This window comes from Arctopsyche grandis, unplaced genomic scaffold (genome assembly GCF_051622035.1).
Source record: "Arctopsyche grandis isolate Sample6627 unplaced genomic scaffold, ASM5162203v2 HiC_scaffold_289, whole genome shotgun sequence".
Classification (NCBI taxonomy): Eukaryota; Metazoa; Arthropoda; class Insecta; order Trichoptera; family Hydropsychidae; genus Arctopsyche; species Arctopsyche grandis.
The window spans coordinates 1-19,398 of NW_027518505.1; the positions used below are offsets into that span (position 1 = coordinate 1).

At 28.4% G+C, this 19,398-nt stretch overlaps 1 protein-coding gene across 1 annotated transcript; it reads right to left on the reverse strand.

The window, feature by feature from the left end:
• Window positions 1-9,686: 9,686 nt before the first annotated feature.
• Window positions 9,687-10,406, reverse strand: LOC143922064 (uncharacterized). Its single transcript, XM_077445334.1, is given in 3 exon segments — window positions 9,687-10,214; window positions 10,216-10,295; window positions 10,298-10,406. Coding segments are annotated over 3 exon segments (717 nt in total).
• Window positions 10,407-19,398: the final 8,992 nt, after the last annotated feature.

Consider the following 19,398-nt stretch of genomic DNA (forward strand, 5'->3'; position numbering starts at 1 on the left):
TTATAATATTAAAAAAATGTTAACTTTCTTATTGATGAGCTGTATTGTAAAAACTGCGTTTGAAGGTGGGCCTGGTGACAAGCGTGCCAATATACCTGAACATACCCAAGGAAACAATCGTGATGCTTTTGTGTGATCATGTTGCAAATTCCGATTCTTCTGATTTTGACCAAGGTGTAAGTATTAATGGCCTAATGCTAGGAACAAATAGCTCACGACCTGGCTTGAGGTATAAAAATGCCGCTAGTTGGCAAGGTACAATTAACACTGAATCTGGTCAAAAAGGAACCAATATTGGCTATGGGCAAAGGCTAAATAGTCTTGGATTAGGATTAGGTGAGGATGGGCAGGAGTCTAATAGAGGAGCTGGTAATGAAGGTATTAAAAAGTCTGCATACATTTCTGAAATTGATGCCAGAGCAAAAATGAGTGGAAAAATAAATCACCAAATGTCCAAAGAAAATATTTTACAAGATGAGCAAAGCAAAATGTTAGATGGTATTGATAGAAGGGAAACTGTTGATGCACATGGATCTTTAAGTTGGCAAGATCATCAAGATTGGAAAGATATTCAACGGTTTCAAAATGCAGAAAACTTTGAAAATTTCAAAAACAACCAGAATTTTTAGAGCGCCTCAACCACTTCATGAAACAAGGCATGAAGAATATCCTCCTTTCTCAAAAGGATTAGAACTAAAATTTACAGATCTTTCCACTACCCAAAGAATAGATAATTACCATAAAATTTTCTCATCATCTAAAATTTTTATCATTGAAACAAAAGAAGATACAACTGCATATATAAACCTTGTTTCAACTACTAAACACTATCACCCGCAATTTAGAGTATATGAAAAAGTGGGAATAGGTTATGTATTAATGCAGAATATAAATTTTAACAATAAATTCTTTTTTAGTCACAGTGGATTCTATGTTCTTGAAATTGGAACGGATAGTAATATCGATACAAGTCCTTTTGAGAATATAAGAAAGGGTTCTTTTGTTTGTTGTATTTCATCTGAAATACGTACTATTGAAGAGTTTTTGAATGATGAAGAAATAAAAGTATCTATTTGGAAATTTGAAGGGTATATTCCTTTTACACAAAATTCAAATCTTTCTTTATTTCACAGTTCTTGGAAATATATAAGTCACGGGAATATGTAATTACCAAATAACACCATTTTATGATTCATCAGCTAAATCTTTATGTATTTATTATCATAAAGGATCATCACAAAATATAGGCCAAATCATGAGAGCGAGCACCGTAGAAATAAGATGTAGTAATAGAAGTTTACCACACCCAAATTTGTTTTATGGAAAAGAACCCAAGCAAGGAATGTATCATTTTGATATTGAAAGCAAAAGAATATGCGAATTTTTTGATTTACTTGAATAAATAAAAATTTTATTTTTAAATACCAGAATAAATTTTAATATATCTGTTTAATAATGTGAAGTCTTAATATAATTTATTTCTCTACAAATATTCAGACTTAATTTACATATTTTAAAAAACAATCTTTAATTATTGTTGTTATCTGAAGACCTATTAGACATTAGGGGTAATTTATTTAATATTATTTCAACAATTTTATACATCGAATGCTAATATTATGCAATAATGGCTTATTTAAAGGATGGTTTGTTAAGCTTTTCTTCTCTTTTTTAATCAAATATGTGGTACTCAAAATTTAGATCAATTTTTAAAATGTCTTTGTTAGCTCCAAACAGTCATGAATTGAAGCTAGTAAAAACTAACATTTAGAGTTTTACATTTCAAATGTTTAGAATGATCACATGTATTGCTTATCTATCATTTTGTTTTATTCCGCAGTTTCACATAGAGATATAATTCTATTAAACTAGTTTCTATATGATTAGATTTTTGATTTTTATTAATGAAGTCAACTCAAACTGTGTAGGCTGCTGTTCTGCAAGGTCGGGAGATGGTGTACCAAAAAGTAGCTCAAAACAAAGCTGTGCTTCAGTTCCTCCTTTACATTTAAATTCATCAACTTTGAATCAATCAGCTCATCAAGCTGACAATGAAGCTAGGTTTAGAATGAGTGGTGGCTTAACAGAAGGAATGGGAGATATGTCTGATATACATCCAAATTACGCTGGCTTAAATGCCGTGGCTGGAGCACAATATCATCATGGCGGCTTAGGTATGGCTGCTGCTGCTTCGCAATATCACGATGGTGGTTTGGGTATAGCGGCCGCTCAAGGTGGTTTTGGTGGGTTGGCTGCTGCACAAATGCATAATGCTTTAAGTTTACAACAAAGTCATAATGAATTGGCTTCAAAACGAATGCAAGACTATTTATTTTTATTAGGTAGTAGAAATGATCAAACTTCGATGCAAATGCAAGAAGCATTAAAAAGAGAAGAGTTTAAAAATGATGAAAATTTTGAGAATATAAAACATTTTCAAAATTATAAAGAATCTTTGTCTAATAATGAACAAGCAAATAGAGAAAGTAGTGTTTATTCAAAAGATTATGAATTGAAATTTACAAGTCTTTCATCTGTTTCAAAAATTGAAAATTATTCTAAAATATTCAGTTCATCAAAAATATTTTTAGTAACACCGAAACAAAGTTCTGATGTTTATATAAATTTAGTTTCAACGACACTAAATTATCATCCACAATTTAGAGTTTATGAAAAAAAAGATGGGAAGTTTTTTATGGTACAAAATATTAATTTTAATAACAAATTTTTTTTTAGTAATAAAGGTTATTATGTTTTAGAAATTGGAACAGATAATATTATTGATACGTTACCATTCCCAAATTTAAAAACTGGTAGTTTTGAAGTAATTATATCATCTGAAGTTAGGACAATGGCAGAAATATTAAATGAAGAAGGTATAAAAGTACAAATTTGGGGATTTGAAGGAATGGTACCATTTACACATAATGAAGAACTCACATTATTTCATGATTCATGGAAATACATAAGTTATGGAATATGTGATTATTCATTAACACCATTTTATGATACAGAAAAAAGAACACTATCAATTTATTATCACAGAGGATCATCTCAAGGTACAGGACTCAAAATGAGAGCTAGTACAATAGAAATAAAATGTAATAAAACATTATTTACACAAAAAGTGTTTTATGGAACAGAGCCAAGGCCAGCAGTGTTTCATTTTGATGTACAAAGTAGGAGAATATGTGATCTTTTTAATTTGATTGAATAAATTAATTAATATAATACGGTTACCTTTTCTATAGTTTGTTTACATTTTTTTTGTTAAAAACTGTATTCAAGCGCATAATAAATCCCTAAACTAAATAAAAAAAAATTACATAGAAATATTATTTTTATAATCTTAAATTATTAAATTTAACGGCAATAGAAACAGTTTTAATTAACACCTGGCTCCTGGTCTCTTGCCATATGAAGAGTCTCGATTCTCCACCTAACTGATCTGTCTTTAGATTCGGAAGATTTTTCATTTAACTCCATTTGTTTTGGAATTTTTAGTGTAATTGATCCACGACATTGAATCTTTTCCGGTGTGTATTTATCAAATACAACATTTGACTCATGTTTGGAAACATCCAATAAAGATTTGTAGTTTGAAAGTAAATCCGCAGGATCAAGAGAGTTGGAATATTCATTTATTCGTTTCAAGTTCTCTAATTTTGAAATTCTATCAGAATATTTTGCATTTAATACTTGTTTTTGCAAGTTTTCAATAGAATCTAGGTGATTCATCAACATTTTAAATTCTTTTTCAAGATAAGATCTCAAAGAAAAAATATTGTCTTTGAACATCTCCACTTTGCCCTCAAATCTAGCAATTTCTGTATCACAAAAATTTGTCATCTTACTAACTGGCTCCGTGCATTCAGCCAATTTAGATTTAAATGCTTTACACGCATCTAAAAATGAAATTATTTTATGATTACACGTTTCATATGAAGAATGATCGCCAGTTATTTTACACTCGGCGCATAATGGCTCAACACAATCCATACAAAAGTACTGTACAATTCTTGTATTATGTTTATTACAGCAAATGAACTTCTTTTGACCAACTTCAGCAAAATATATGCGTTCATGTCTTCTAAGGAATTCATCCCTGTGAACTTCTTCATCGCATTCACTACAAAAACTTGCTCTCTCGGAAGGGCAAAACATAATAGCTTCATTTTTCATACATTTATGGCATATAAACGAGTTTCTAGAAAGTTCCTCAAACTTAGGATCATATTCAAAAACCACTTCATATAACGGAAGAATTTTACTTTCATCTTTAATTATATACGATAATTTAGAAATGTCGGTTTTAGTGTCTGTTAGAAAGTCATTATTGTCATCTTCTGATACAACAAAGCAGCCATAATTATTTGGTACACTTAAGCCATCTGCGTATTCATTGCTTACATAAAGTGGATCCCCTATAGCAACCTCACAGAAACAAACCTTGTGTATTTTAGAGTTTTCACACAATGGCACACCCAATAATGGGAATTTCGTTGTTGAAGACACAGCCGAACAAAAAGCTTGAATTTTCCTTGTTTCACAAAATTGTGTATTAAAAGAAAGAACTTTTTTTGAATCAGAAAGGTTTTCAATGCTTATTACACGTAAAGTATGGCTGTTCAGCATTAATTTGAGCTTAAATTCTACTTTAGTGTTCATTAAGGGCATTTCTACAAAACAAACAAAGTATCAAATTAAGTAATAAAGAGAGAAAGAAAAAATAAAAAAGTCTAATTATTGCTGTTTAATAATTTTTAAATCTAATTTAATTAAATAAATCATTTAATTATGAAGAGCTTAAGAAATTTCGAAGTCAGAAGACATTTTTGATAAATATGTTTTAGTAACAAATGCTCTTTCATCTTAAACTATTAAATAATTTACTTGAGTTTAAAAAATATTATAACATATGTGGGTTTCAATTATTAACACAAGGATATTACAAAAGCTGCTGAAAAAACATATAAAAAGGTTTCGTATTTATCACTACAAAATAAAGCTCTAATCAGATTCAATTGATGTAAAAAACTGTAGAAATAGACAAAAACAATAATAAATTGAAGTTTTTTTTGTTGTTTAAAGTTAAGACTTCTTTGGTGGAAAGCAGATTAGCTTTGTCTAGATTTGGGCATAAAGATTTAAGAAATTTTAACTTTAATTAAAATTTTTTAGTGTTTGCGGAAAATTTGTCTTTATATAATTTTAAAGTTTATTATACTTTTATTCTAATTTGTTAAAGTTACCCCTATGCTATTAAATTCTATTTAAATAATTAATTAAATTTCTGCCCTGAAAGTACTTGTAGTTATGTTGTTGAAGATAATCATTAAAAAAGTATTTATTAAATAATTATAATTTTACCATGTTTAATACATATTAAACTTTAAAAAAAACTATGGTTTCGCAAAAATCACAACTTTAAACTACCTTACACAATATAAACACTTATTTTAAAATTTATTCTTGTACGGTTTTATTGGGAATTTTTTTACCAAAAGTATTGTAAAACGGGGATTTAATTATAATTTTGATTTACTAAAGCTTCTGAAAAAACATCTTCACGCGCCTCATTAATTTTAGCTTCTAAAAAAGTAACAATTTCATCGATGTACCCTGGAATAAGCTCTTTTTCATTTTCTCGGTTAATATGAAAAGACCCATGTAGTTTAGATTTTCTTACCCAGTTCTTAGTAGATCTTAGAACGAATTTTCTTGTGTACGATTCTGAAATATTTGCAGATTTTCCTGTTCTTTGCTTATCAACTTCAATTCTGTTAGATATAATGCTTTCATCATCAAGATCTAAATATATTGGAATTACTGTAGCATTATCATGAATAAAATTGTAATGCTCGTTTATAATTCGTTTATCACATTCGGGTATTTCTTTAAAAGTATCTAATGGATCAAGCACTTTACAATTAAAAGTATCATTGCTGAAAATATTATGACAAAACAATCCTTCAATTATTAAAACATTAAATCCTTCATTTTTTACCCCAATATCTTCTCTCAAACATAATTTAAAATCATATGTGCTATATTTCAAGACCGGATCATTTCTAATAAAAGAATTAATACTCTCGAAAATGAGCTTCCAATCCAAAGCCCCAGGATTATCGTAATCATATTGTTTATCTTTAGAATCAATAATTTGAATGCCTTTGACGTCAATAGGATCACTCTTATAAAAATTGTCTGTTCTAAAAACCAATGGTTTAACCGATTTACAAGTTTCGTAAACTTGTTTTTGAATCCAATTAGCTAGCGTTGTTTTACCACTAGTACTACATCCATGTATTGCAATTATGTATTTCCTTTTATTATTAATATTGCTATCACAATTTAATTTTAAAAACTCCAAAATTTTACTCTTTAAAACCATGGGTGTTGTGTTGAAAAATTTTCAAGTTAAGTGACAAATTCTATTGAACGATTTTTTAGAACCATTAAATGATAAAAATGTGTTGTTTTTTTAAAAAAGTTATTAATCTTAAAACATAAGTTCTTATGTTATATCAGCTAAAAATAATTTAAAAGATCCCTTATTTTTTAGTTTGTGGTATACATTTGTATTTATTTAAATATAATATTTATACATTTAGTTTTTGAAATATAAAAATTAAATAGGAAATGATCTCAAGAATGAAGCATACATCTATTTACCCGTTCTTGATAAAACTTTAAAGAGGATTTCTTTTTAACAAGAAAATGTTTTGAAGAATTCACAAAAAATTCTGAAATAAAGTGGGGATTTATCTAAAAACTAGAGGATTCATCTTATACTCGTTACGACGACTTTTAAGAGCATTCATCTGCTCGAAGTATTTGTATTAAAAACTGGGAAGTTGTGGATCTAGTAATCAGAATGGTAGGGTGCCTTTTGAGGTGGAAACTTAGAAGCGGCATAGCAAACGTTAGGCCGTGGGGAAACATGTTTTTTCAGAACAGGGTGCACAAGAACATTAAATTCATTAAATTGCTCAACTAGCATAATTCTAACTTTTTTTTTACTGTGCTATAATGTATCTTTTCATGTGTTCAAAGATATCAGAAACTCCTCTAATTTTGCGCCGCGTCAATTAAATCCGAGAACACTTATTGGGGTTGGATTATAATCATTTAGGCAAAACTATTTAATAAATACACTTTTTATGATTATCTTCGTCTATTAATGTTAGTTTACATGGTTAATAAATTATTTTGGCTTATTTAAGTTAAATCTATCTACCATCGTTTAAAGAAAAGCAAGAGATAGAAGATGATTATAAAATAGTATAATCAACTTAATGAAAATCAACATATCCTCCACTTAAACCAATTTATAATGGTCTAATACGGTTGGTATAATTTTAGCAATAATTTTTGTTAAAATAGTCTTAATTAAATCAGCCTTAATGTCTAATAGGTCTTCAGAGAACAACATTTTTCATCTTCTTTTTTAAAAATTTTATAATATCTGTCTATTTTAATTTAATGCTCATATTCTAGGTTGGATTATAGCTATTCAAGATAATAATATTTAATAAATTACTCTTTTATGATTATCGACAACTTTTTATTTTAACTCTTCTTGTGTTTTTTCAGTACAACTGGTAATATTAGATTATAAAATTGTTACTACTTAAAATATTTATTGACATTAGGGGTATTAACCTTGACCGATTATAACAATTATATCTGTTACTACTTAAAATATTTATTGACATTAGGGGTATTAATCTTGACCGATTATAACAAAAATGCATAATTTATAAAAAATTTATTTTTTTATTCTTCCTCTACCACAGCTTTTATTGAAAGGGGTGTTGTAGAGATGTCTAATGGGTCTAAGTTGATCACTTTCCCATTAAGTATAAAGTTGTCTATTGCATAATAAACATCCTTAAAGTTATAAACAAAACTTTTTTCATTTAAATTTCCAAGCAATTTATCCATCACACTCATTAAAAAATTTATAAGACTTAAAATATACATCTCATCTTCTTTTTTTATTACAAAAGCTACAATTAGCTCATTATACTTTTTGTAAACTAATGTATTTTTCCCGGCTTCTATGAAATTAATATCAAGGTTACAGAGAATTAATTTACTTATAACATTGAAATCTATTTTTTGAGAATATTCTTTTCTAATTATAAGCTCACTTCTTGTGTTGAAAAAAAATATTGCTTTTATCATTTATTTACTTAATTATAACTGTGTTTTTAAATAGTAGTGAAACACATAAACAAATCCTATTAATAATTTGTTAAAGTTCCCTCTATGCCATTAAATTTTATTTACATAATTATTTTTTAGAAATCGGAATTTTCAATAAAATAAAGTTATGGTTAGAACTATTTTTTAATCTGATCAAAATTTGTTAAAACATACAAAAATATTATATTTGGCACCATAAAAAGCAGAAATTAGTTTATTATATGCCTCCCCTTTATTGAAAATTCTAGATTTTTAATTAAAAAGAAAAGTTAACAAAAAGTAATGTGTTTAAAAATCTGGATGTGATAAAAATACATTGTATAGACAACTCAACCCACCCAAAATTGTTATCAAAGGTGTTTAAAAATCTGGATTTGGAAAAAATACAATGTATAGACAACTCAACCCACCCAAAATTGTTATTAAAGGTGTTTAAATCCATACATTAATATCGAAATAGTAGAAATCTTTCAATATGTCTCTTTATAAAATTAAAAATCTGGCATTTAGCGAAAAATTAGAGTGATTAATAATTATTGTTAACTTAAGAACTATTAGAAATAAGGGCCTATTTATTACTATTTCAGCAATAAATAATTCTTAAAGCTGGGTAGTAAGAGATTTATTCTTGTTATGAAAATCCAAGAAATTTATCATTTAAAACTACCACTACGTGCTTAGATTAATAGATCAAAAGCACATTAAATTAATGGCAGAACGCAGTAACGGCAGGGTTTAGAAAGCCCATAATTTACATTTTCGATTTTAAATAAAGGATTGCTGTATCATACATTAAATTAATGGCAGAACGCAGTAAAGGCAGGGTTTAGAAAGCCCATAATTTATATTTTCGATTTTAAATAAAGGATTGCTATATCATACATTAAATTAATGGCAGAGCGCAGTAAAGGCAGGGTTTAGAAAGCCCATAATTTGCATTTTCGATTTTAAATAAAGGATTTTTATATCATACTTAAAAATAAATAACGATCTAAAAAAACAACTAGAATTTAAATACGCCAATAGCTTCTAAAATAAATAGTCTACTTTTGATTCACATCAAACCCAATTATTAAAAGTTTTTTTATACTTTCCAACTTAGAAGTTTGTAATCTTAATGCCTAAAAATAAACATTTAATTTCAAAATATAAAAAAACACTATTTTTTAAACACAAATTTATAATTTTAAACCACATTCTTTTAAAAAATTATATTTAAAACATCTAAATTATTCAACGAATCTGAGGTTTTTAGACTCACATGGTTTTATTTTGATATTTAAACGTGTAGTATACAAGGTTTTGTGTTTTATGAAATTAATACGGTTTTTCCTATAAATATTTTATTATCTTATAGAAGAAATAATCAAAAAAACTTTTACAAATAAATAATACAAACCGCTAATGTTACATAGAAATAATAATCTCATAAAAGATTCTCTTCCAATTAAAAAAAAATAAAAAACCAAAAATGTTTACTTGTTTTTCTTTGAACCAGTTCTTCTACCAGTGCTTCTAGCTGCTATGAGACCAACTTTTTGGGCAAATGGAGCTGTTCTGGCAATAGTACTTGGGGCACCGATATGTTGATGGTTACCACCTCCATGCGCGTGATCAACGGGGTTCATGGCTACACCTCTAACCTTAGGAAAGATTCTACCTCTGGAATAAGCTAAATAATGGGCAGTTCCTGCCTTTAAGATTGGCTTTTCAGTGACACCTGATCCAGCAACTAACCCAATGATAGCTCTTGCGTTAGAATCTATGACTTTCTTGATTCCTGATGGTAGTTTTATAACAGTCTGGTTACTCTCCTTTCTATGATTGACAATTGAGCAAAACCCTCCTGCTGTAATTGCAAGTTTGCCACCATCATTCAAAACATATTCAACGGAGTGAACAGAAGAACCTTCTGGAATATTCTTAAGATTAGTGACATTTCCCATTTTGATTTCAACGCTATTTCCAATAGAAATCTTAGACCCAACACTCATGCCTTCAGTAAGCTGCAAGATTATAATTTTTGCCTTCAATCTCAATGATAGCGATAGGTGCACACTTTCCTCTTTCGTGAATAATGTCCTGAACAGTTCCTTTTACGTTCCTTTAACCTCTGGATAAGAAAGTGCAGTGTAAACTTTAGCTATTCTGTTCTTCTTTTTTATTTGTCTTATTTTTCTAATAACTTTCGACATATAGGGTGAAAATTTTTTAAGAAAATTTTATAAGCAATTCAAAATAAAACAATAAACTCCACGCTACGCTTTGAGAAACATCAAAACATTTATATATTTGATCCTAAAAACATGATGCTGCTCTTTATTACAAATAATAATTGATTTAGAGTTTTAATTGGATAGTCTTATTTTTTTTAAAGAAACTTAAAACAGAAGAACCGCAAATATGTTTTAAGAGCCCAACTAGACATAGTTTTACTATTTATATTTATAGTAAGATTTTAAGGTGAACATGGGTATTTATTTAAGTATAATCTATATATCCAACTATTATTAATACTTAAAATTTTACGACCAATAATTCCGTTTATTAATTAAAATGGTACATATTTATGTCTTTCAAAGTAATCTATTTTTAAAAAAACACTTTTTTGAATTTGATGCATGTGTCTAGGAAGCAATCAAATACCAGTATTTAAATTCATAATTTGGTATTTAAAAGAAAAAAAATATATATTAAAAGCGCCCTAGGATCTAAAAATCCCGGGGTTGTCTCCGAAGATGACGTAAGATCTTCATTAAATAAGTATTTAATCATTAAGGGTATTTAGGGATTATATTAATAGAGGATAACGCGACAAAAACAATATTTTTGTCTTTCTAGATCTGAATTAACTTTTAATATATGCTTTAAACTTACCATTTTGTATTTTTAAGATCTGGAGTAAATTTACTAATATATCAAGATAAAATAGTATTTTAATCATAGGAATTTCCAGTTTAAAAGCGGTTGGGTGCTTAATCGTGTGGGTTGATTGAAGTTTTAATAAAATAGACACAAATATTTATCCTCACATTATACTTTAATTAATAAACCTGTGATTTAAGATATAAAAGGTTGAATATATATAATATACTTAAATAAATATCCATTTTTACCTTAAAATCTTGCCAAATTAAGCCAATAATACAATTTGTAGTGCCAAAACGTCCCAAATGTAACATTATTAATTATTAAATTGTGTGTCTGAGAGCTTAAACAGAAGTTTTTGTCTTTTTAATTAATAATTGTTGAAATAGTCTTAAATAAATAACCCTTAATGTCTAATAGGTCTTCAGAGAACAACAATAATAATAAAAATATTGCTTAAAAGGTCCTTTTATCATGTCTCTAAAAGCTACTGTTTAATAAATATTAGATTTTGAATTAACAAAAAAAATCTGTACAATTTTACCCTATGGGGTTTATTGGGTATTTAGAAAAGCTAAATAGTAAACTCATTCAAGATTTATACATTCACGATCAAATTATAATGATGAAGGGGCGCGAGGTTGTAATTTTTGAGATTTGCGGTTTTGTTATTAATTCATCGAATTATATGGCAACAATTTGTGATTTTTATGGAACATTAGAAATTAATAAAAAAAATGAACAAGAATTTTAAAAAAATCCAGTTTTGTATTTAAAATAAAGCCACGTATAAGAAATAAACAAGTGGTTTTTTATTGTAAAGAGTTTAGAGAAGTGTCTATTTATGAGGAAATTGCGTTTAATTTAGAAATAAAATCATTGATAAATCTAGAGAATAATCAAATAATATAAACATAAAATATTTTATTTGGGTTTTGGGTTGATTTCAAGGTTTGAGGAAAATGGTTGCACAATAAGATAACATACAACAGCTTATTTATACAGATTTATGAACTTATAATTTTACTTTCTAATATTTTTATATATTTTTATGAGTAAGAGTTTGAGGTAAACATGTGTATTTAGTAGTTTATATATTTAGTTAAATGTAGTATATTTATTGTCATTAAGTTTACCAAGTTTAGTAACATAAAGCAAAATTATTTGGCTATTTGTTTACCCCATGAAATTTGAATTTGTTTTTTTATCAATAGTTGCTGCTACAACGTTGTTGCAAACAACCAAAATGCCTGAAACTTTTAAAACCAAGGTTTTAAAACGATTTGCTCAAATATTTGATAATTTATCCACATTTTTTTTAGAAATAAAAAATAGAATTGAAAACATGTACGGAAAAAAAGAAAACATTACTGAGACAAAAGATAATCAGGAAGATGAAAGCAATGACACAGAAAAAATTCTTATTCGAATGTATCAAAGTTTTAATGAAAGTCGTAAAAGGAAACGTTCAGAGAAGAAAGATGCACAATCAGGGGAAAAAAATAGTGAAAGCTCAGATTCATCAGCTCAAGAGAAAGATAGTAATGGCCCAGTCTCAGAACAGCAAGATGAAAGCTTTTCTTCTGAGGAGTATGAAAAAAAAGAAAAGGAAGAACTTTAATTAAATCGATTTATTGAAATTAAAATTAGTTTTGTCTTGTGCCATCGAAGATGGCACAAGCTCTTCATCATTAAAAAGTATTTAAACATTAAGAAGCAGTTAATCATTAAAGGTATTTATTTAAATTATATTTTTAGCTAATAACAAAATAGGTTTGTTAATAATTTTATACTATTTTTGCTGAAAACAAAGATTTGTGTAATTTCTAAGGATTCTTAAGAAAGTTTACAACAATTATTATTAATTAAATAACCATGAATTCCTAATAAATCTATATTTAACAACATATATTATTAATTAAACCCCGTGAATGCCTAATAAATCCACAGTTTAAAACAATTATTATTAATTAAATAACCATGAATTCCTAATAAATCCACACTTAACAACAATTATTATTAATTAAATAACCATGAATTCCTAATAAATCTACATTTAACAACACGTATTATTAATTAAACCCCTTGAATGCCTAATAATCCATCATATAAAAACACAAAGTGCTATTTTTTAATGTTTGCTTTGGTGTTTAGATCAAAATCTCACATTTTTAAAAAAATTCTTGGAAATTAAGGTTGAATTGGCTATTTATTCCCATTTAATACCTCTGTTATTATTATATTTGAATATTAGAAACAAGCTTTATTAAAACTTATTAAAGTGTTTCTCTTTTCTTAAATTTACAGTTTTACCTTTTGTTTGCTTTTCTTGAATTGGTTGCTACTCCCCTTAAAAAAATTAAAAAAATAACCCCCAATGAGAAGCTTGTATTTTCTTATTTTAAATTTATCTAAAACTATTGCAGCTGTTGAAGAAACAAAAATGAATAATTTTGAAACTGATACTCCGTTTATGTTAATTTCATATACAGATGGTGGAAAAAAACAAAAGATTAAAATCAGGTTTGAATTGTTTTTCAAAGAGGCGCCCAAAACTGCACTGAATTTTGCAACTATTTTAGATGGAAAGACGAAGTTTAATGATACTCTATTAACATATAAAGGGAATATTTTTCATAGGGTAATTTCTAATTTTATGATGCAGGGAGGAGATTTTGTAAGAAGAAATGGAACGGGTGGTTTTTCTATTTATGGTGGAAAATCATTCAATGATGAGAGGTTTATAAAAAAACATGAAGAAGGCGTCTTGAGCATGGCTAATTCCGGACCAAATAGTAATGGTAGTCAGTTTTTTATTACATTTGTTAAAACGCCCCATTTAGATGGAAGACATGTAGTTTTTGGAAAAGTTAAAGATGATGATTTTCAAAAGTTGAAAAAAATTGGAACCGTAGCCACAAATAATAATGACAAACCGATTTTGGATGTAACTATTGAAGATTGTGGTTTTGAAACGCCTATACAAGAAACAATTTAAATTAAATTTAGGTTTATTCTTCTTTTTAAAAAAATAATTTTATTTTTTGTACGTTTTTTTGAGTTTTAAGCTGGCACAGTTACCATTTTATTGTCAATAATTTCCATTATTTGTAATTCTAACATTTTTAATTAATATTTATTTTTTGTTTAACAAATTTAATTTTCAACCCTGTTTTGCCAATTTTTAAGCAGCGTTTTTCAACATCATACGTTTCCTAAAAAAATTATTCTGATTGTTTTGGGATGTAAATAATCAATATTTCTTATCTCACACAGTTCTTTTACTAGTAGTTAATGATAATTTATAGATCAGTGAAAAAAACGATTCAAACCGGCATTGCAATCCAGCCCAATAGCAAGAGTTATTCGTATATGACAAGAATAGAAAAAGGATAACATTAATTGAAGTGTGTATATTCCTGTTATCTTAAGACATATTAGAAATTAATTAAAATTTATTTAATACTATTTCAACATATATTAAGTCGAGATAATCCTAATAAAAGTATTTATTAAAATTAAGAGAACGAAGTAAACATGGGTATTTAGTATTATACATATCCAACTTTAAATAGTATTGGCTTAAATGGGTATAATCCAACCTTAAAAGTTAATTGGAAAACGAGCAACTGTAAAAATTTCTTCATATTTAATGACCTTGAAAGTTTTAATTATGAAGTGGTACAAAAAGTAGACGTGTAAAATATGAAGTTATTTAAATACTGAAACATTTACCAATTAATAGTTTTTTTAAAATATTTCTTTTGATAGGAAATGACGTTTAGAAGTAGAATATTGAAGAAATTAATTGGAGAGCTAGGAGAGAACCCAGCATAATTATGGAGGGAATAATGTTCATTGATTCATAAATATGAAAAATCGAGTCTTTAAAACCTCAAAATAAATTTATTGCGTTTTCTAATGTATTTAAATAAATTCCCTTGAATAAAACGCTTAAGCCGAAGATAATCATAACAAGGGTATTTATTAAATAGCTATAATTCAACCGTTTAGAACAATTAGGATTTTTATTAAAATTACTAGCCTTTTTTTAATAATTTGCTAATTTTTTACCCATGGAAAAGAAATATAAAGAAGAAACCAAGGAAATATATAGGAGGGCTGTTTTTAAAAAATATTTGAAGGTTCTTCCCCCTAAGAAAACTACTCAAACAACACAAGAAGCAATTATTTCTTTAAACAAAAAGATTCAAAAAAATTTGTTAGAGGCGATAGAAAAGGATGGAGCAGTAGATCTTAGAGAGGTCGCTTTGATGTATTACGAAGATGTTAGCATAATAAACGACGCAGAGAATGGACTTGATTCTTCTGAATTGGTTTCAGCGTTTAAAAAAATTGTTGATGCGGGAAATTCTTTGAGAAAGGAGAAAAATTATTACATGAAAAAACAAGGGGAATATTATTTTTCAGATTGCTATTTAGCACTTTGTGCTATCTATGCTATACCAGTTTTGAAGAAAAGTCACAGCTCTGATATATTAGCTCTCTTGGATCAGCATTATTTTGATGCACCGGTCGAAGAAAAAACCAAATTTAATTATATTAAAGTAAATGACGTTATAAAATCTAAAGGTAATCCGGTACATGGGCCTAAGAAAGAGGATATTGGAAACTACAACATGAAAAATTTTGAAACATATTCAAAAGAAATAGAAACAGAATCTTTTACAAGAATAATTATTAATTTAAACTTTCTTAATTTATCACAATATATTTGTCAATATGACAAAATAATTTTTTCAGATTTTGTTTCTTTTTATGTATTTGATGGGCCAGCAAAAAAATATTACGACGATATGATTCTTATTATTTATAAAGCAGAGACTCATACTAGTATTTCTGTTATAAATTCCAAAAAACAGCTTTTTATTAAAGAAGTAAATGATGCATTTCAAACATCTCTTTGTAAAAACAAACTTACCTTGGTAATGTTATATATTGAAGATTTTCTAGTTTATGAATTGCATTTTAATTGCGAAAATGCAGTTCTCGATGCTTATGAAAAGTTTTTTAAAGCGTCGTCTTTTAGTCCTGCATCATTAGATTCTTTCGATATGATGAATTTTATGGGAATGTGAGTTGGTTGTAAAATTAAAGTATGTGTGTTTACCGATAGTCTTGTCATTTTTTATCTTAATGTTTATATACTTCTGTTTATTGATACTAAAACTAGGTTTTGAAGTGGAATATAACTGAAAAGAAATTAGCGAGCCAGCATAAAAGATCACACAAGCACGGGCGTAAGTAAATCCCGAAGAGACATGGAAGATAGTGCCCTTTAAAGCTTAAATAAATAATGGTTTATTTACAAAAAAAATTATACAAGAACCAATAAAAATTTTTAAAAAGTTAACAAAACACAATATAATTGGCAGTAGAATAAAATCATAAATAATGTGTTTTTTAAATATTATTAGCTTAAATAGCTATATTCTATCTTTGACTTCTAAAAATTGGTTTAAACAGTGAGATTATTTCAAAAGCATTCAAAAAGGCATAATTGGTAAAATAAAATTGTTATAATCAGTCAAGATTAATACCCCAAATGTCAATAAATATTTTAAGTATTAACAAAAATATTTATAATATACTTAAAAGAATACTCCTCCTTACCTCAAAATTAGGAGTTTAATATTTATAATAAGTAAGATATTAGCCAAATTTGGAAATTTTCAAGTAATTATAGTTTAATATAATGTTCAAGAACAATTCTATTGTTGTAGTTTAATTATTTATACAAACTTAGCGGCGTTGGGCTAGTGGTCGGCTTGCTGATTCACTCCCGAACTGCCCGGGTTCGAGCCTCGCTTTGGTAGGTAAAAGAACATTAACCGGGACGCCGTTACAAAAGTGGGCGCTAGTCGTAATAACCCCACTATAAAGACTAAGACAGTATGGTACTGTCTCTAATTATAACGCCAGCTCAGGGTCAATGGGACACTTAGTCCTAAGGCTAGCCGACCGTCGGCAGAGGGATTAAGCTGGCATAAGGGCCGTGGGGGGTTTACGCAGCAATGCGGTTCCCCGACCGGATTACAGAGAAAACACACGAAGAAAACTAACAAAGTATTAACAACTACAGCTTAAATAAATCCGAACATTTTTTTTTTTTTTTTTTTATACAAACTTAATTTATTATTGTATCCGGTTCCATGTTTTATTAGATGATATACTCTATTAAAAAAAAATGGCCGGATTTATTTAAGCTTTAGTTGTTAATACTTGTTAGTTTTCTTCGTGTGTTTCTCTGTAACCCGGTCGGGGAAGCGCATTGCTGTGTAAACCCCCCACGGCCCTTATGCCAGCTTAATCCCTCTGCCGACTGTCGGCTAGCCTTAGGACTAAGTGTCCCATTGACCTTGAGCTGGCGTTATAATTAGAGACAGTACCATACTGTCTTGGGATCTCTACAGACCCCTGCGCTATGCTTACGTAGGCTTTCTACTGCCTTAGGAGTTATTGTTGCCGCCACTACCCAAGGAGATCATTTGTTTTTACAAGGCCCGATCACGGCCTGATGCTAATCTTTTTATAGTGGGGTTATTACGACTAGCGCCCACTTTTGCGACGGCGTCCCGGTTCTCGTTCTTTTACCAACCAAAGCGAGGTTCGAACCCGGGCAGCACAGGAGTGAATCAGCAAGCCGACCACTAGCCCAACGCCGTCAGATATACTCTATTAAACTTGTTTGCATAGATCATATTGTAGTCTTTTAATTCATAATCTTCTAAAAGCAACGGAACATGTTAATTGGTTCTAATTAGCATGCTATATTAAAATAATCAACTAATTATTTACTTTTTCAAAAAAACAATTTTTAAACTCCAATTTTTGTAAAATAGGAGCTGATGAATTTCAGAAACAAGGTTGTGTACCCTTTATTAATATAATTTAAATAAATACCCTTAATACTTTAATGATGAAGAGCTTTCGCCACATTCCTTGGCGTAAGAAAGCAGAACATAAAAGCACGGCTCTTTTTAGAGTTAACAGAAAAATAGGTCAAATGACCCCTTAAAGAAATAAATTTATTATTTAATTAAAGATATTCTAACAAATAATTTATTTAAGGCGCCGAGTTTGTTTATCATCTTATAATTGCATATCACTGTAGACCCAATTCAATCCTCGTAGGTAAGAGGTCTTTATCGGCTTCATTGCTTTGATACCCCTTTCAGGCGTTCTATCTTCGCATTTGATGTTTCTTGCTGAAATAGTATAAATAAATAAGCCTTAATGTCTAACAGGTCTTCAGATAACAACGATACTTAAATAAATGCCCATGTTTACCTCGAACTTTTACGTTAACTAAATAAGCCTTAATGTCTAACAGGTCTTCAGATAACAACGATACTTAAATAAATGCCCATGTTTACCTCGAACTTTTAAGTTAAATAAATAAGCCTTAATATCTAATATTTCTTCAGATAACAACGATACTTAAATAAATACAGATGTTTACCTCAAACTTTTACGTTAAATAAATAAGCTTTCATATAACAACTTTTTTAATGCTATTTTTTTTTATTTAAAACGAAGTGAAAGTTTGCAAAAACGAGGCAACATATAGTTTGGATTTATAATTACCAAAAAGGTTTTACTGGCTTTTCTATTGTCTATTTAATTGAGCTGCCATAATAAACCAATGATTAATTATTTATAAAAAAAATATCCCACTTTCAATACTTAAAACATTGCAATTTATGTCAAAAATAGATTTTTAAATTTTATTGGATACTTGTTTAAAATTCATTTAATTACTGGTTCATTAATTAAAGAGCTATTTAAATAAAAAAAACTGTTTGTATTTATGGTTATAAGCAAAAGCACAAGTTATGATGATTTGGATGTAATAGATGATTACATGAAAGGTGAAAACGCCAAAGTAAGCCCTAAACAAGAGCATAGTATCGAAATAATAGATGATGTTATTTTCTCAGACGAACCTTCTCTAAGCAATCTATCTGATCATGACAAGGATGTGCACGAAAAGAAAGGGGAAAAAGATATTAATTACTGTTCTACTGATTTATCAAACACTAGAAATGGGTCTCCACCAGAAAAAGGCGGTTTCGAGGATAAATTTTATCTTTCAGAAACCAACGAACTTTCTCTTACAGCACTAGATAAGCAGTTGTTGGATATCTTAAATAAATCACAAAAGTATACTTCAAAAGAAAAAATTCACGGGCAAAACATAGTATCAAGAACAGACAGAGATTTTGAATTTTCAAGCACTAAGAAGATAGAAAAGGGGAAAGGGGGAAAAGATTTAAACCACTCTCCTGAGGGTTATAA